General features: G+C 33.4%; 1 protein-coding gene across 2 annotated transcripts in view; it reads right to left on the reverse strand.

Moving 5' to 3' along the window:
* The window catches only part of LOC129799292 (cell adhesion molecule Dscam2), a 163,136-nt gene that overhangs the window by 24,573 nt on the left and 117,904 nt on the right, over positions 1-20,659 (reverse strand). For both annotated transcript variants that reach the window (XM_055843035.1, XM_055843036.1), the window contains exons 6-11: positions 10,008-10,084; positions 9,634-9,823; positions 7,022-7,366; positions 5,811-6,083; positions 2,546-2,673; positions 2,308-2,444 (exon numbers count right to left, since the gene is read on the reverse strand). In XM_055843035.1, coding sequence (XP_055699010.1) covers positions 2,308-2,444; positions 2,546-2,673; positions 5,811-6,083; positions 7,022-7,366; positions 9,634-9,823; positions 10,008-10,084 — 1,150 coding nt within the window. The remainder of the gene's footprint in view (positions 1-2,307; positions 2,445-2,545; positions 2,674-5,810; positions 6,084-7,021; positions 7,367-9,633; positions 9,824-10,007; positions 10,085-20,659) is intronic.

A 20,659-nucleotide genomic window follows, 5' to 3' on the forward strand; every position in this document is an offset into this window, starting at 1 on the left:
TCTTTATCAATAAATAGAAAAACCCCAAATATTAAGTGACTCAAAGACACAAATAACATATTTGGACGCTCACAAGCGACAATTAATGTGAATCACATTAAAATTTTAATGTGCAAATGTGATAATGCCGTTACTCTTAGTCATTATATTCAAAATGGAGATCACAGTGGCACAATAGGTAAGATCGCTTGGTCTTGGGCGGATGAGATCTCTGACTTAATTCTCACAGTTGTGAGTTCGAGTTCCGCCCGGTGCACTGAATGTTAAGAAAAAGACATTTTTACATGGAATAAAACGTAATAAAATGTATCGCCTCGGCCCAAAAATTGCGGGGAAGGCGCTTCTGGGCAGTCTACAAACGGACTTAGCAGATTCTTACAACACGGGATCAACAATATAACATGACATGATTACATTGTAATAAATCTCCCGATATGAATAATAATAATTATTCAAAATAAGCAAAGTGATCATTTCCAAACGTAGAACTATGAAATTGAAACTTGATTAACTTCTTGGAATACTTTAAAAATACATAAAATAATTCATGTTATCCAGTAGTTGTCTAAATTCAGATTGTCTACCTTCATCTAGCAATGTCCTTGAACAATTCATTTAACTTTTTTCTAGATCAAACAGGATTTATTGAAATGAATTTAAGTTTATTTGAAAGGTGTGTAATTGTTGGATTAGTTATTGGACAAAAGTACTCTTGGTAATTGAATAAGGTGAATAGGTTGAATAGATCCCGAACATTTCTAAATTGGAAATAACAAGAAATTTTAGTGATTTCCCAAAATAAATTTTATTCAAAAAATCCTGTTTGCTGATAAAATAGGGAAGTTAAGCTATATGGTTCAGTCCAAAGTCTGAAGATTTATATTAAGATAATACGGGATTCAGACTTGAGATGAGCTTTAAATTATAAAGGCGAAATTTTTCGGAAACTTATTAATTAGTATTCCAGGAGGGGAATTCTGTAACGCTCTGGCAATGGCACATGACAAATTGGGTTCGAATCTTAGGAGAGCTTTTTCGAAAATGCGATTCTGTAGCCGTGACATTGCCATTTGAGCTCACGTGGCATTGTCAGAAGTCACATATTTGAGATTTCTGGCAATTGAAATGACAATGAATTTTGTTAAATAAATCAACCAAGACGTACTGTATTTTCATAAAATCATCAAGTAATGGATTTCATTAAAAATTCAATGAATTGCATTTTCGAACTCATATGGTATGACAAAAAAAAGCTCGAATGGCATTGTCAGGTTTCGAACTCACGCGTGACAATGCCACGAAAACTAGAGAATTTCCCTACAGGTGACTTAGCTTCCGCAGGTGATTTTGCCCCCCTGCTGATCGTATAGGCTTTCTCTTAATTTCAGCACTTAACGATGATATTCACCGATTGGAAATGATAGATCGGAACATTGAAGAACATCCTTAAGTGCTTGAATTAAAGAAAAGCTTACAAACAGTACCTGGACAAAGTCACCCGCTTCTACGGAATATTAAGGATAACAGATCAATAGAATTTTGAAAAATATCTAATTTAGAAATTAAAGTTCTCCTGAAACTGAGGCTAAACCTTTATTCTGAAGATAGTATAACACAGGTTTCAGACTTGAGGTTTAGCCGAGTTTACGAACGTTTTGAAATTCTAAAGAAAAACAATTTTACTATTTTTTTTTAATAACTATTAATATATTTACTCTCAGTATCTAATCCTAAGCCACAATTAAGAAAGAAAGATGATACGACATTAGACAGAGAAATAAAGCCTAAACCTTAGATCTGTAGACCGTATAACTATCACAGTTTGGTATCTGTAAGTAATACCGGAAAAATGAATAAACGGCAAAAAAGTTGAGCACAAGCAATAAAAGTAATGGCAGATAAAAATGTGCTGATTTTTATGGTATTGTAACCCTTTAAAATCATATTTCTACCTTCAAATATGTACTCTGGAATATTACAGAAGAAGGCAAAAAGCACACAAATCAATGAGCCATTGAAAGCTCAGTGGTACTTTTTTTTAGTTATACATATTTCATGGAGCGTCATTTAAATTTAAATATAGTGCAAATAATTGTTCATATTCGGTGAAATACTTAGAAATTATCGATTTATTGGAGTGATGTAGAATTTACTGTGTCTTGTGGGTTTGAGGATTATTTCAGGAGATTGTATGGGATTACTGTGGCACTTTTGGTCTCATTTGACATTCATTAACTGGAAAGGTTCGAGAGGAGGATGTTGTTCGGAAATCCTGGTGAGATATCCCTAAGATAAAGTACTACTCACTTTCCAATACTGTTCTGGGCTGTGCAGGAATATTCTCCTCCATCTTCGTCCTTAACATTGGATATATTGACGTGACTTATCACATCATCGTGAATGGTCACATATTGTCCAACAAGAAAGCGTGAACTGTCCGGAATCTGTGGAAGATGTAAGAGAGAATGTCTCAGTTATTTGTGCAATCCACACTCCCATCATTTGCATTGTTACTGGGCAAGATGGGAACGGATGCTAGACTCACCGGAAATCCGTCCAATGTCCACTGAAACTGTGGCGGGGGATTTCCAGTGGCGACACATTTCAAAGACACTGTCGGTCCTGGTTGGAGTGTTTGTTCCGAGAACCAATAAAGAAGTTCCGGTGATGCATCTGCAAAGTGAATCAATAGTGAAAACAAATAATACCACATAATTTTCTATATATAAACTACCATGGACCAATCTTTTTCCGATAAATTCCCGTCTGCAAAAATACCTCAGTGGGTTTTTGCAGGTGAAAAGAGGATTTCCAGTGGGAAAACTTCTTCGGGAAAGCCTTCTTTGGTACAAAGGTCGGTTGAGGGGTATATATATTCAATTTCGAACAAGTGATTTTAGTCAAAGAAAGTTTTGTGTTTGGTAAAACTTTGTCGTTTTAATTAATTTAATTAAAGGGAAGTGTGCGTTATTAAGAATTGAGAAATTTTGATGAGAAAATTAGAAATTTCTTCTCGAAATAAACTTTGGAATTATATGTTTAACACTTGGAATGGACTATTCATTTATAATTCTCTATAATCCCAGCTGCTCTCAACCGAAATAAAAGTTCAATTAGCCCGATGAGCCCGAACGTTATATTTTTGGCAGAACAAGTTATGTTACAATTACGTATGTATACCCTAGAACTCGATTTTAATAGTTATCTATTCGATACACGGTTATTTCTCTTGAATTAACACCTGGTTGTGGCTGCCGCCAGCTTACCACGACCGATCTCATTGGGTAAACGTCAGAAACTCCGAATCTTATTGATTGTACAGTAGAGTCTCTCAAATCTGAATCTCTCAAATTCGAACGCCGTTTGGATTCAAAATGTCAATTGTGAGGTTATGTTAAAAAGTTCGTATTCTTGGTGAATGAAAATCATATTTATGTGCTTCTTCCTGAATGTTTACATACATTATGGTCGTGTAAAATGAAAAGGAAGTATGTTACCACTAAGACTTGCGAAAAAGTACAGGAATTTGATTCAAATTACAATTTAATCTCACACAAATTTCGTTAGTTTTGAAAAAATCGTTCGAATTTGGGAGGTGAGAAATGTCAAAAATACCCCCCGAGCGTTCGAATTTAGGAGACTCTACTCTATATCTGTTTTTCGTTTTCTACGTGGTGCGGTTCCGTTAGGCGAGAGAACGGTTTTCGGTTATATAATTTGGCTGTCATAAAACGTTTTCTCTTATGGAGCAATTGTCTCCAGAAAATTGCTTCCATCGTTCTAATTACATTTTTCAGAATGCAACGTTTGGAAATAAAAACAGTTTCTCTTTTGGTAGTGTTAGAAACGATCAATGACTGTATAAGGACCGCAGCCATCAAGACATTCACGTGAATAAGTGCTTTTAATCGCCAGAACTTTCATCAGAACCCACGACTGCGATCGGAGTCATATCGCGATCAAATACGAATCAACTCACATGAGTAATCATTTGTACAACGTTCCTCGCGAATGAGGAATTCACAGGCTAACACAAGGAATGCCTTTAGGAGGAATCAGTACCGCTCTATGAGTGATACCTAATCTATAAGGTCAAGTCAAATATTAAAGCGAAGAGGGTGAACGGGGTGAATTGTTTGGGAGAAGGTAAGGTGTGTCTACGATAAAAATGTTTCTAAGTTCCATAAACTTTTTTATTTTTACGAGTTTAGGATGTTTATAATTGTGTATGTTGGACGGCAATTTTTTTTCTTCAAATGATTATAGGGGAAAGGCTCATAATTTTGTCCAGTTTCTTATTTTGGACACTTTGATGATAAAATTGGACACTAAAAATAAATTGATTAAAATTATGGATTTTTAATCAAATATTTGATGAATAATGAATTCTATCTAAATATTTGTTCTTTTTGGAAGATTTTAACACTAAATACGTTAAATTTTGAATATGATTTGAGTTGAAATTGCTTTGTTGAAAAATCAGTGTGAGCAATTGCTTACGAGAAATATGACAGAACTTCGTGTTTACTTCAGTTTTATTTAGCTGTGGTGAAGTACTAACAATGTTTCTTCGCTTTTTTTGAGTGATATTATTGAATATTCATTGAATATTGTGTTGATTCACGTTAGTGGTGATTTGTACATTTGACCTGAAGTGAGATTTGCCTTGTGAATTAGATTTTTCGTGTGAAAAATGGGAAATTTTCTAAGACATTCACCAGTGAGGTGATGGCTCCTTATTTTGGACAGGTGTTTTTCTCTCGAAATTTCGTGAAGTTTTAGCTTTTGTGAGGACTAAGTAAGATGTACAAATGCCTGGAGAAACAAAGGAGCATCACCTTTACGAACGAGATGTAGTGAGAAAAGCCTTGAAAGGCTCCCGGAAAGGTCAAGGAATGCGCTAATCCGCACGTACTTGGAGTACCGAAGTCAACTCACTTTAATGAATGATATGGAAAGTTTCCGGACTTGTTGTGACATTCTACGGTTCCCTTACATGAACAGGTGGAGGACTTGGTAAGATTGGTTCATGAAATGAAGAACATTGGGCATCCTGTTTAGGCGGATTAGCTGTCCAAATTTACAGCCAAGTCGTCCAAATTAACAATCAAGTTGTCCAAAATAAGAGTCAAATTCACCTCTACATATCAATTCATTTTTAAACGTATTAAGACTAATTTTGGTAAAATCAAAGACAATAAGCCCTTGCCAAGTTTCTAAACAACCCTTCTGAAAAGAGAGTAGCAAAAAAAATCAATTTGTATTGAAAATATCGCACTTTAAACTTGGAACATCGATGCTTATAAGCAGACTGTCCAAAATTATGAGCCTTTACCCTAATTCCTTTTCTATTTATGGAAATTTGATCAACGACGACTCAAATGAAAGGTCTTGTGAAATAACAGAACTTTTTGTGACAGAACAATTTTTTGTGACCCCCATTGGTGGTGTTCATGTCAAAATCTTAGAAAGTTCTTCGAAAAGAAATTATCCAATTAAAGATTTCTCTGTTTTCGCTTCATTTGTTTTCGGTCATCAGAAAAGCCTAAGGCTAAGGCAAAGCCCCTTGGCATTTCAACTGCCTGGCTTTACAACAAAATTTATGAATTGAGGTAATATCTTTACTATCTCAGACGATGTATCGTCTTGCATCGTCTCGTGTGTTTTATTTGTGGGAAAGGTCCATTGAGGCTTGAATGTCTATTTCCCAGTGGATGGAAAATGTCTTCAGGCCGGCGAAGAATGTTGTTAGAAAGGAAAAGCTATACATATTATTATAGTGGTATACAATTGAATGGAAAATTGCTTACCTCCGAGTTTCAATTCAGCCGTAGACTGAATTTGTTCCCAATCATTTGTTACAAGACACTGGTACATTCCTTGATCGTCCTTTTGCACTCTCTTGATGATGATTCGTGGTGGTTCTGAGTGAATTTCAATTCTATTGTCTCGCAAGATTGGTTTTCCATCGTGCAGCCACACAATGTCTTGCACGGGGAAACCTGACACTATGCACTGCAAATGGGCGTCTCTGTCCACATCCACCGTCTGCACCTGGGGCTGAAGGTGGGCCGTCAGTGGAGCTGTTGGTGTGTGAAACAACATCAAATACCATTAAACATCATTTTCCATCACATCAATTGATTCAGATTGTTTCTTCTTTCAAGAAAATAAATTTTTCTCTTTAGAGTTTTCCCATGTGCCGCGTTAAAATCCCTGGAATTTATCTCCTGTAACCCTTTCATGATACTTTCTCGGGTATTACTATTAATTTTTCCATTGTTTCTTTCAATTTAAGTTTGCCAAAGTTCTTTGTATATAGTGGGTAATATGTTAAAAGTTCTTTATACTTTTCTTTTCAAATAAAATTTTAGATAGGACTGCATGACTATATTCACAACATTCAACCTTTAACACTATGCTAGCCGAATGATTAAAATTTTATAAGTTTCACATGAATCTTAACAGATGTAAGTCTAGTGACGAATTGAGGACGTTATGATAATGTCGCCAATATTCTGTTAAAAATCGGTAATCACTAAAAAGATCCTGTGATGGTGTTATGCCCTAGACACACTTACGACTTAAGCCGAGAGTCGACTTAGTGGAAAATAATTGAAATGTAGTTTAACCAATATTTCTAATATAATTACGCTAAGCCGTCTCTCGGTTAATCCTCTAGTCTGTCAAGGCCCTTACTTTCTTCTTAATGGTTCCCCGGTTTCAATCATGTAATCAATCATATATCAAATTTTGCGGGCCAAGTCTACCTTTTTATCAACAAATAGATCAAACCTTGAATATAAAATGATTCAAACACACAAATTACACATTTGGACTCTCACCAGCGACAATTAATGTGAATCATATTAAAATTTTAATGTGCAAGTGTGATAGCACAGTTAGACTTAGTAAAAATTCACTTTATGAGGAGTAGTTTTTGCTAATTGGGTAGTTTATGATAAGGTGTCAGAAGTGAGATTTCAAGCAACTAGTACTCTACGAAATAATCTTTATTTACCTGAAACGGTGAGCATGACTTGGATTGTCTCTTCGCCGGCTGAGTTGTTGACCCAACAGAGGTACTTTCCAGTGTCCTCGAGACGTGCCTTCTGAATCTTAAGCAGACCAGCTGCTAGGATTGTGAGGCGATCGCTAAGCTGCACAGGCAGTAATTGTTCATTCTCCTCCTTGAACCACCTGTAGGTCGGCACGGGGTGTCCCTGGGCCACACAAGGCAACGTAATGTGTCCATTGAGTGTCACATGTCGCGATGAATGCTTCTCAACATTTATTCGTGGCTGTACAATTCCCTTGGGTTCCGTCACGATTATCCTGCCCGGGTACGCGGATACCTGCATTTCACCTGCAAAGAAGGGCATTTTGTCTATATACCTCAGTTTTCCACAATATTGCACCACATCATTGGGGGATTATAATTTCAGTGGAGGAAGCACAAAAGAAGAGCTAATCACTTGGCTGGTAAAACTGGCGAAAGCGATAAAGCTTAGCAAAATAGGATGAGATAAATCCACACTGCTGGGAAGGCAAGTAATTAAAGTGATGAGACGAAGAAAATGCAACCCCTAGAGAGAAATTGGCTTCGGGAAGTCTCTATGTGGCTGTTTTGCTCTACCATAATCACTTTAGCAAATTGCCTCCTTTTGTCGTGAATTTGATTGAGAGAATGCGGGTGGAGGAGACATGGCACATTCTTCCAAGGATGTGCACAAGATTGGAAAAAGAACGCCAAGAGGCAAGCTTTATTGACAGTGGAAGTACCAAATTGAAGTGTGACTTAATTGAATTTCTCATTTGATTCTCAACTATCAACATTTATTGATGTTAGTTTGAAAATTTATAAACGCATGTACAAATAATTCACTAACAAAACTTTTAAAGGAATTTTTTGATGAGTTACAAAATTGAATATTTATGGGAGTTAAGAGGTAAAGAGGGTTTTGTAATTTATCAGAAACGTCTTTGGACCCCTTGAACCGTATTTGAAATATCAACATAGTAAATAACTTTTTATTTTCAATGTTTCAACAATATTTGACTATTTTAAGGGGTTGTTATATCCAGGGCATCCAGGGGAATGCGTAAAATGGGTAATATTTTGTTGTTGACTTTTTTGTGACTTTGCTGATCACTCGATCAATATGAAATTTTCGGGGGTTATTGCATACGTCTTGAGGAATACTAAGATAATTTTTTATTTCAATTTTCAATACAAAATGGCGGTGCAGCAGTGCGCGGACGGATGGTAGATTCTTTTTTGAGGCGCTCCACGGCGAGCAGTAGTTATATAATAATAAAAATAATGCTGGCACAACATTCCATGAAGGAACAAGGTCTTCCCGCAAAGGAATTTCTAGACATGCATTATTATTTTTTATTGTACGGGATGAGGTTATCAGTCCTATGCCCGTGGAATCAAGTGCAGTGAAGCTCACTGGATGCAATCCGAACACCTTTAACGTTAGAAAAATTCCTGGTGACCTAAAAGGGATTCGAACCCGGGACACTTGCATACCACTTGACCCATTGAGTGCCCATTGAGTAGCTATAAGTCACGATAGATTATGATTTATCGCAAACTTATTAGTCGTATTATATTTTTCTTATCCACGTGAACACATTACTTTTTCATTGTTTTTTTTTTTTTAAATTTATTCTGGAGTTAAATAAGTATCTAAGGGATCTAAGGACATTGTAAAAGGGATCCTCGCTGATCTGTTCATTTTTGCCACATTGGTCGATTACCTTCGTGGCGAGTATGTGTTGCTCACATGAAGTATAGGGGTAAATTGAAAATTCAGCAATGCACGGCACTCATTCTCTAAATAGCGCCGTGCAGCATCCCCCAAGCAGGGTATGCCTTAAAGCAGGTTCGCAACAGTATTTTCTTTTCTTTCCCTTTCTTTCTCTCCTTATCATCCGAAGATGTTTTGTACTTGATTACGAAAACGACGCGAGCGGTTTTTTTTTATTTTTAGGAATATATCACCCAAAAACCTCCATTTTGAAATTTCGAAAGTCAAAAATTTTAATCAATGTCGAGGGCTAATTTTTCAACATATTTAGGCAAAATTTAGGTTTCTTTTGTTTTATTAATTGATTTATCTTTCTTGAATATTTCTTTTTATTTGATAATAAACTGAAAATATCAAAAACATTGCAAGAGACACGTTTCTTATACAACTTTATGTTTTATGATGGTTTTTTGATTTGTTAATTAACGTTAGAAGTATAGTAAACCAGTGTTTGGGTATTTTAAAATTCTGGGACGTTTTTCCATCTCTTTCAATAAATTTGTTGCCCAACATGTGCTGCAGATTTTTATAATGACCACTTGTATAAAACTGAAATGTTCTTGAAAGTGAATTGCACCGTGATGTAAAATTATTTTAAAAATATAAATTAAATCCTGAAAAATCTGCTGAAGTAGCGAGATATTCAGCCAATAAATGATTTGAAAACTAACATTTTTTTCGAATACCCATTTTAAATCAATACTTGAAGCACAGGCAATGAGCTGTACTTTTTTTTTTAATCGAAAAGAGGTACTTTAATCTCCTGTTTGGATGGATGAAAGAGCAGAGTGGACTTTAGGTGAAATGATGGATTTACCTGTCAGTCGATGAACCACTCGGCACGTGTAAGTCTTAAAGCCATCACTGGGCCCGGCATTGCTGATGTACAGATCCCCATTGGGTAGAACAGTGTACTTCCCACCGATGTCCGTGTTAGGATAGAGATGCATTCCAGTATCTTGCACCCACGCCGTCACCATCACATAGTCTGCCATATAGCTCGGTACCTGGAATTAGGACAGAATTATTGAGCTTTTCAGTGAGGGTAGAATATTTTTGCATTCCCGGGATGAATTTCAGTATGAATGGGACTTTTTTCCAGTATGCCGAATCACTTAACATTTTCCAGTTTGCAAAATATGAAATAAAGTTTTCCACCTTTCACATGGATGGTTTATCCTAATTAATTACCTGGCACTTGAGAACCGCCGTATTTCCCGTCATGACGTATTCATCGTGCACCTGAACTGTGTATTTCTGATTAACAACTGAAATGCAGAGAAGATTTTTTTTTTTCAAATTTAAAATACTACACCACCCTGGTACTTTATTAGAGGATCAAGTTTTCACACAAATTTACAGTTTCTTAATTCTTAGTCTTATCTGAGATTGTGCAGAACCCACTCACGCTCTGAGCTACAAATTGTACATATGTACTCCAGAAAGATTGTTCGCTGAATTAGGTAAAATGTCTCAACTTGTTTTTTTTTTATTTTAAATAAATTTTATTTTCCATTTGGATACATTTTCACGTAGCAAGTTTTCCACTGTAAATTATTCATTGAGAACAGCTAAAAGTTTTCTGAGTATTTTAGCTTCAGCAACGACGAATTGTATAATAATTTATTTAAGATACTTCAAAGGATGTTTGAAGAACGTGCTCTAAGTTCTATAAAAGGAATTTTCATTAAGATAACTGTTCCTCAATGAGATTAAAAATTCAATTTGTATTTGAAATTTGATTTTCGCAACACATCTTCACAAATATTGTGACACACGATAAACCGATTTTTATAATAGATTTTTTTTAGTTTTTTTTTTCAAGACTGAAAATAGTGATAGTTCCGATAGTTCTATTTCGCTGGATATAATTCATTTATGTCTCAAATTATTGCTTGATGTCGGGATACTGGCAATATTGCGAAACGCAATGGTTGGAGGTTGAAATAAATTTCATAATCGCTATGGGAAATTGTCATTATGCACGCAAAAATTTTCAGGAGAGAGGGTGAACATTCCAATCACACTTGATACTGTCACAATATACATTCGCTAATCGAGATTGGTTCAGCAATATGACGCTATTTTATAAATAATTAAATTATGGAAAAGTACGACTTAAAAGAGAGATTAACGTTCACAATAACTTGTAGCTTTTATCGTTCAAATAATTCAGAAGTGTGCAAGAACCGTTTAAAACCGAACAAACGTCAAATGAGACTTGTACGTCAATGGTCAAAACGCTACCTGAACAAATTTATTTTGACGTTTATTCGGTTTCAAACGGTTCTTGCACACTCCTGAAATAATTACTCCTTTTCTAACTGTTCACGTGTAGTTTTTTTTTTTTTTTTAATAAAAAATGCTACTTATTTTCGAAAGAATAGTATTTTATTAAATTTGAATAAAAATCACACAGCCTTATGGCGCATACACGCTAAAGAAAATTATGTCCATATGGTTCATATTGAAGAGTTTTTCCTACTCTGAGGGAAATCCGAAAAAGTTAAAATAACATTCCGGAAATGTCAACTTTACCCTGCAGAAATCGGGTATATAACAGAATATCAGAAATCGGTGTAAACATTACCCTTTCTAGGTGTATTGGGGGTTTAAGTCACCCTTTTTCATGTTAATTTTACTCTTAAAAAGGTGTAAAATTAACATTAAAAAATGTTGATATATTTTTACACCTAACAGGTGTTAAAGTTATGAGGAAAAAAAGTTAATCGCACCCTCTTTTTTCTCAGAGACAAGCGTAGGGAATTTGCTTCAATATGGACATAAATTTCTCTAGTGTATAGAGTCCATTAAATAACTTGAACTAAAATTATCCTTGTGCCATCATCCCCGCTGTGCCCTATTTATCAAAAATGTGTGAATACACTGATAAAATGCTTCAGTACAGAACCTAGTGAATTATTTTCATCACTTTCACTAACTGATTGGAAAAAAAATATTGCAACCACATCGATTTCATGTTTTGCGTCCGTTTTGCAATTAATCAAAATTCACATTTTCAATTAATTCCTCTCTCACACTCTGTTCGTGCTCCAATGTGGCCAATTTTCGGGTATGAACCACAAACCAGTGAATTCATAATTAACACATGCTCCAAATGCTCCAAAGATTACATGCTGAAGTTCATTTGGTTTATATGTGTGTTTACTGCAGCAGCTTTTTGCAGACCATTGAAAATTTTTGCAATCAGGGACACAAATGATAGTAAAAACGATGTTGAATTAATATTCAACATATTTTTTTTGCATCGCAAGGGAAAGTTTTTTTGTTAATTATCTTTCTCTACAATTAGGTTTTCATCACGGAACCATAACACAAAACTCTATTACAAATTTACGAAATGCTTTATGAGGCATTCTAGGCAGTTATTTTGTTCATGTGAGAATCACCTTGAGTAATTCCTTATAACGAGTTGTCAAGGTCAAACGGTTAATCTGCCTTTGACAACGTATTAGATCGTCTGGGATAATTAAGATAAGATAGATAAGATAAGATAAGATATTTATTTTCCAAATTTAAAAGTAATTAGAAAAAAGAATTAGTAAGAAATTTAAAAGTATTTAGAAAAAATTGTATACAAGTTTTAGGAAATTTAGATTTACTTATTTGAGGTAGGGTATGCTAATAATACATTTTTAAATATTTACTGAAAATTCTAAAGATGCATGCTTGAAACTTTCCATACTATCTCATAGATGTGGTAGATTTCTTATAATGTTCCAATAAAAAGCCATATGAGATATAGAAAATGAGATCATTCATCAAGAAAATTGTGCTGATTCAATTTAAATAGGAAAATGCACAAAAATTACTTTATGTCGTGGAAATGGAAGTTATGATTGGTATTTGGGGTTTTATGAACAGAATTTTTCTCTTAAACTCTTTTTCTCTGTCTCTTATTTTTTTGTCGTCCTGTTTAATACATTCACCCATTTCCTTTCCATTTCATGTTCTCCTTCTCTCCTTTCCATCCTGATTCTTTCAATATTTATACCGCGAAAGACCAAAAGATGAGAAGTTGGGAGGAATCCTTGGTGCAGATATATAAGAAATATAAATTTTATGGAGGAAGCGAAATCTGAAAATCTATTTCCTGTCGTGTGTGCGCACTCAAACGGAAGTTACATTGATTTCTAATGAAACACTTTATAGAATAATGAGGCAATTTCTCAATTGTTCAAAATTCTAAATGCAATTGCATAGAAGTGAAAACAAGTGGAAATCTTCATATGGCACCATGTGTTGAAGATGAAAAGTCAACATTTGAATGATGCCACAACATTTGTGCAATTTGCGTGTGAACAAACAAATAATTTTCAGTTAGAATTCTCCAAGGAAAGCACATAGTCTTTGATGTTGAGCTTTCCTAATTATATTTGCAACTGATCGTTGAGAGAGATAAGGCACATTTTGCTACAAGGAAATAGCTTAGTTTTGGGGTTAAAATGGATATTTACACATTGTCACGATAATTAGAATATTTGATATTTTTCTTTTCAATTTGAGTTTCAAATCATTCTTTTACTTTGTTATTTAAAAAAAGGCAGCGTAAAATTAGCAGCAAAAAATTAAATTTCAGGGGAGCATGGGACAGTTTACGTACCAAATTAAAACATATCATAGAGAAGTTATGGCAAAATGAAGAATATACTGGAAATAGGAAAATAAATAATAAAATGAAAACATAATTTAAAAAAATGTTGAACATATAATTTTTTGTAGGGGAGACTGGGGCAAAAAGTCACAAAACGGATAGTTTATTTTTTATAAGCTACTCGAGCGCTTCAAAAATTTCTAATTAGCGCAGTTTTATAGGAAATTTACCGCTCTACAACTTTGTGAAAGTAATTTTCCTGTATTTTGTAAGCAAATACATTTCGTCGGTTGCCACAGCAACTGTGCTAACTGCATCTGCTTTTTGTCTGCATTCGTTGCAAACGGCGCGCAGCTATGCGTTGCTTACAACGAATGCTGACACAAAGCAAATGCAGTTAGCACAGTTGCTGAGGCAACCGACGATTTATCGAGCCAGTTTCTAAAAAGTAATTTTGTGACTATTCTCAAAAATGCTGGGGCAAAAAGTATCAGACATTGGGTTTTATCATATTTTGATTCGCTTTATTACAGGCTTCCGTAAATTTGAAAAAATACCTGTAGGACATATTTTCATAGAAAATTTATTCATCTACACCTTTGTAAAACATCGTTTTCTCTGCGAGAAAAGTGAGAAAACGAGAAAAGCGCTTTTCAAGCTATTTTAGAAAAAAAAAACACAAGAGACTGCAAATCTTTTTTGCTCTATACCTTTTGTTACTTTTTACCCCATGTGGCCATTTTTAATAAAAGGATTTCTGGAGAAAAGAACTTTTGTGAAATTCTAAAATAGATAGCGGATTCGTATTCAAAAAATACAAATTATTTAGAAAATATTCACCAGTGCATCAATTTTGGAAAATAAGTAGGTAATAATTGTTATCTTCTGCAAGGAAAATATTTCAAAAATAGGGCTAAAAATTTCGATATTTTTTATTTTCTAAATTCCTTATTCGAATTCTAAGCAACTTACGACATTGAAGAAGGTCTATGGAGGCTATCTATAGAAAAAAATTTGAGCCGCTATCTTTTTTACCTTGTAAGATATTGAATTTTGAATTTTTCGATTTGTGACTTTTTGCCCCAGTCTCCCCTACTATATAAGACTTCTTATGTTGAGAGGATTTTTATTTTCTTAATCGGTTTAAACCCGATTTAAACTCATTTATAAGTCACCTAAAAACGTATCCAAAATACCAAATAAGTAAATAAATAAATAAAATAAACTAGCATCTCTTAAGTTTGAAATTGACTGAAAGAGTTGCTAATCAGACATTTTATTACAATAGGAATTTTGAAAAGAATGATTTACAATTATTTTGTGTTTAACAATCGATGAAAAGACCGCTTGTTTAAGAAAATACTATTTTTTAAAAAAATAATAAAATAGTTTTCTAAATATTATATTAAAGAATAGGTATGTTTTTAAAGATATGGATGCACTAGAGCAGTAAAGACAGGCGCAGTTGTAAATACTGTAGTATTCTATTGACGAGACATCTTCAGTATTCATAGATAATATAGGAATGATTGGTCCACTGAAGAAATGGTTAACAATTATTTCCTTTTTATTTACTTATTTATTCACACTCCAAAAAATATTTACAAATAAAAATGTTTGTCCCGAAGTCACGATACATTTAATGTGGAAAATGTTCAAACCTTGGTTTTTATCTTAATTTCAAATTGTACTTTTCTTCACTTGAAAAAAAAAATGTTATTCCTAAAATCTTTAAATATATGGGACCCGCGTTACCTTAAGAAATTTATGTGTACTATAAGCCATTTTAAGCTTTGTTTGATTTATGCAAAATTCTCTTAAATAATTTTGATGAATGTAACTGAACTACGCGCTCTTGATGCGCGATTGACGTTCAAAAGCCCCCTATATTATATGCTACAATGTGATGAAGAATTACAACATAACCCGAAGCACTCGAGGGCATTATTTCAGTGAATAAATTAATGGATTCTGGAGGCGTATGTGCCCGGATGAGTGGCGTGAAGTGTTAGAAAAGTGAATGATTGAGAAGGGTTGAAAATTTCACCCACTTCCGTCCACCTCGCAAGAGTAGAAAGTTTATGTGTGCCAACTCATACTACGCTTTTTGCGTCATGTGCGAAAATGTCAGTCGAGGTGACGACGTGAAATAATCCTAAAACGAGGAAAATTCATGAATATATCATGTTAAATGGCAATGCAGTGTTTTCTCGACATTTTTGGTCTCTTTTCTTGGAAAATCTACTCTCTGAGTGAAGTTTGAATTTTTGACTTTATCCAAGCTCTGAATCCACTCCGCTTTGCGGGAACAAATCCATAAGTACGACCCATGTTCAACTCCTCATGAAATTTGTCTCTCAATCTTCCTATTTTGGCAAACATTATTTTCTTTGTTCCTTTTCTTTTAAAAATGTTCTAAGAAAAATCGAGAGACAGAAAGAATGGTAATCTGATATTTAAATGGCTTCAAGCGACTGTCCTTAAGTGATAAGATTCTATTTATTATCCATTTTACCACAGAGATATATGTAGAATGGTAAGCTCCTCTCCCTCGAAATAAAGTAAATTATTACAAACGTCCGTGTTCTTTTAATGGGTGACAAGGAGAAGATAGATGGAGGTGGGACAAAAGAGGCAAACACTGCACATTATTTTCTCTGTAGCAAAAAAAATCACAACTTTCGTGCTGATAATGCCCATTTAATCTCCCTTTAATCTTCCAACTCATATTTGTTCAAGATGCTTAACATGAAAGAGAAGCTCTTAAACTTTCATATTTTGAAACATGTACTCTTGCGTGGGAGCTCAAATAGCTGTATATAACAGGGTTTTTTTTCGGGAAATGTTTTGTGGATTCTAACTATATAATATGTAACATATTTGTGTCAGGACCATTGATTGTGAAAGTATGAGGAAAATGTACTTCCATTCAGAGACTTTTCTTAACATTTGAAATTTCTATTCAACTTTGAAAGAACATTTTAAACTGAAATTAAAAGCTTGATAAATATTATACCATTGATACAGAAATGAAGAACTTTTATTTGTCGAAGACGATATTTTAAGAAAGTTTAATATCTTACAAAACTTCTTATTTAAGTTACTATATTAAAATTGAAATGTATTATTAGTGAACAAGCATTCTACTGAAGAAACACCATTGCATTTGTATTGTCCTGCTTGAAACTTTTAATATCAGACGATGCTCAAACTTTAAAAAAGTATGCAAGGAACATTAATTTTTTGTTCATTGAATTAATGAAAGAAAGAGGGAGAGTTCAATGCTATATTTCCTGAAATTTAATTTAGTATTGTTTCATCAATTAAGAACACTAAGACGTTTCCCGGGGTTTGCAATTAAAGACGTGATAAAATTAGGTTGATTAAAGATTATGCAAATTTCAAAATTCGCTAATGACATCATTTAAAAAGTTTAAATTACTGAAATTGAAGTATTTTTTTAATAGAATTAAAGTTGTTCTGATGTTGAAAAGAACAAGAAGAGTCAATACAATGGGACCAGATATATCGCACTTTCACGATTTGAGTGGCACTTTTAGCATTTGTCTGTTTTGAGATACAAGCCTTTAAACATAAAACTATACATTTTCATAAATAATTAATAAGGGGTAATAGTTTAGGGTTATAAAAGCAAAATAAACAATTTTTTTTAATCTTTTAAATCAAGATTTTTTTTATTTGAGCTTTTGAACTAGGGAAAAATATATCAAGAATATTTCCATTAAATTTATAAATCTTAGAAATCAGATTTTGGTGTGATATTCGGAAATCATTCTTCCAATAGTTAATATAATAGACAATCAAAAAGGCTAAACATTTTTTACGAGTCAAGTATAGGTCGGGATAAACAGCAGGTATTTTAAAAAAATCAAAATTTCGATCTTTTATAGAAATTTATATAAAAAATTAAGATATATAGAAATTTACGCACAATTTTGCTTTTAACCCTTTAACGACGAGACACTTTTTACGGACCGAAAATCAACAATAAAAATTAAACCGATAAACAAAATCAATGAAACGTCTTACATCTGACTTTGGAAAATCCAAAAGATTCTGATTTGATGCATTTTTTACCTCTACGAGCGATAGGGACAAAAATAGCCCAAAAATTTAAGTAATATTTCTGACAATACCAATGAATAATAATTTTCAGTCTAATGAAAAATATTACGTATAAGTATTGTAGTTTCTTTTTCCAAAACGGTTTAGCTTGAAAAAAATTGGAAGTATAAAAAATAATTATAATCATTTTTCAATATAAGTATTTAAAAATTCGTAATTTTTAAGATTAAATATTTACTACAGTGCCCGCTTTGTAATTCGGATGATAGGGAGACAATATGACAGATGCCCACTTCGTAATCCGTTTGGATTTTTTGAATTAAATTTTTTTTTTTAATTTTTTAAATTGAAAAAGATTAAAAAGACATAATTATAGAATTCTATGCTATTATACTTCATTTATTAAACAAAAACTTCACAAGATAATTCATTTTCATTGATGAACAGACAAGACATGCATACATAACCTCAAAATTATTTTATATGTAACCGTCGAGAGCTCGTCCGGATTATGCCGATTCGGATTATAGAGCGGCCACTGTATATAGCAAATAGTTGGAGACTTGCAAAAAATACCCTAGATTCATTCAAACTTCGACTTAGGAATTACGTACAAACATAAGAAAAAATAATTTCAGGTAGTCAGGAAAAATTATTTTCTTTCTGGGACATCGGTGTTGCAATCGTCCTTAAAGGGTTAAAATAAGTTATGATGAATGAAGAAATTCTTCGTATCAAATCTCTTTTGTTCATATTCAAACATTTCTAGAACAAGTGTGTAAAATTTCAAGAAAATCGATATTTAAATTTTCCAGGAAAGATGATTAGCATCTTTAAAATTGACTAAAATGTTTCCTATAGTTTCATTTCGTTTTTCATAAAAGTGGTTTTATATTCTGAGCAAACTGTATTAAGATTTAAAAAAAAACTAACGAATGAATCGGTGTTTTGAAAGTTAAAATTCCACCTAATCCCCTACATTAAGTCAATATTCCTCAAATAAGTTGAGAATTTAGATATTTATAGAACAAGATGACGACAAACATAAGGACTTATAATTTAATTTTTTTTAAAACTACAATAGATGAATTTTAACAAAATATCGTTCACTCAATATTACTTGGCATAACTCTAGCCATGAGTATTTTTTGGGTATATTTTCGATGTTTAAAACTAATTTGTAAAAAAGTTTACTTTTGGCATGAGTTGTACGTGGTTTGCGGAATCTTTGTTCTTTCCATTTTGTTTTTTATACTTTTGTTTTTCCCAGTTTGTCTTTGGAATCTTTGTCTTCGGTAATCTTTTGTCTTTTGGAAACTTTGTCTTTGGAAATCTTGTCTTTTGCACAAGTATATTTTATTAAATAAAATAATAAAATTACAACGGTATTTTTTGGAAGTTCTTATTGTTGTCCCTTGAGACAAAGGGGAATTTTCTGTGTTTTGGGAAGTTTTTAGTTTCGCCCGTTTTGGGGTAAAGGAAAATTTTCTGAGAAAAGGGAAATTTTTGGGAAGTTATGAAATATATTTACTTGTGCAAAATTTCCGATACTTGTGCAAAATGTGTGATATACAAGATTTCCAAAGACAAAGTTTCCAAAAAACAAAAATTACCGAAGACAAAGATTCCAAAGGCAAACTGGGAAAAACAAAAGTCTAAAAAACAAAGATTTCCGATCCCGTTGTACGTACTGTACGTACCCCTGTAATATCAAATGAGGTCCTGGTTCAATGTGTTTTTTGAATGATGGAAAATCGATTTTTTGAATATATTACTAATTTAAAGTTACGAAAATAATACCACAAATAGACGTTAATGTAGTTAATTTTCGATGATATCGACGGGGTTGTGGGTACAGCTCTAACGATAAGTGTAACATTCTGTAGATAAATAAGTAAAATCGATAAGTTGCTATATATACTTTTTGGTTTTGAATAATAAAATCAGAGAATTTCGTAGAATTTCTTTTAGCAAACAATTATATTACTTCTCTCATTAAGGGAAAAAGGTATTACGTTTTAAAACTTCGTCCTGTTTTCTTTTATCCTTTTTTCTTATAATTAGATTTTCTGCTAGGGTAAACTGCCAGAGAAGAAAAAAACTTTTCCTTCTTATTTTGTACATTTTTTTTTTATTCAGAGATGTTTGGTAAATTGGGAGGAGAAAGGGTTAGCATGCATTGGCATATTTATTAGTTTTCATCTAAACACAGAAATATTTTTGGTGAGCAAAAAGCAATTCACATGATAATTTTCAGCTCATAAATATACAATTTCAAAACCCATGTAGATTCCATGCTTCCAGACACTGTATCGGATTTATATCGCATTAAGGGGTTGAGGCATCACACGATGGGGTAAATGCTCACAAATCCACCTCCATATGAGCGCCCAAAGGAAATGCCCTGGCTCTTTTGAATGCAACAGCGTGCTGAAAGCTCCTTTTGGCGCCTCAATTTCGGATATCTTAATACACAACATATCGATACCCGGGACAGGGGGTGGAATGAATTCGTAGCACTTTGAAGAGGGTATTAGAGAAAAAAAGGTCCGTTTTTTGGCAGTATGAAAAGTAACTGGGTGAGAGAATATAAAACGCACAAATCTTATCAGGAACATACAGAGAAAACGTTCAAGTCGATCATCACTTGTATGTTCTCCTGGGGTTCTCTCTATATATTTGGGATATTTCATGATGTTTTGGCAAATATTGAATTCAGGCAAACATCTGCCAGTGATTTATCTTTGGAAAAAGAAAGTTACTTATATATATGTTGAATGTTGAAATGGTAATCCGCTCTTCTTTATATAACTTGTATCCTTTCACCACCAATATAACAATGCATACAGAATCCCTTTTGCCCTTTTTACACCCAACTCTGTGATTTTTTGCCCCAGCAAATGTGATGTATGAGAAATACGTTAAGTTGAAAATGTGCGTTACGGTTTTAGCATTCAAAGTATATCAAGTACCGATTCTATACGTGAGAAAAGTCATGATATTGAGAGTAAGAAATGGATGAAGTTTTTATGTTGGAGGAGCAAAAAGTACATCATTTACAAAAAGAAAAGTACAAAAATATATCAAAAATATGTTTAGTTATGGTGGAAACACACTGACACAGAACAATATCGGAAAAACC

Source organism: Phlebotomus papatasi, chromosome 1, assembly GCF_024763615.1.
Source record: "Phlebotomus papatasi isolate M1 chromosome 1, Ppap_2.1, whole genome shotgun sequence".
Taxonomy (NCBI): Eukaryota; Metazoa; Arthropoda; class Insecta; order Diptera; family Psychodidae; genus Phlebotomus; species Phlebotomus papatasi.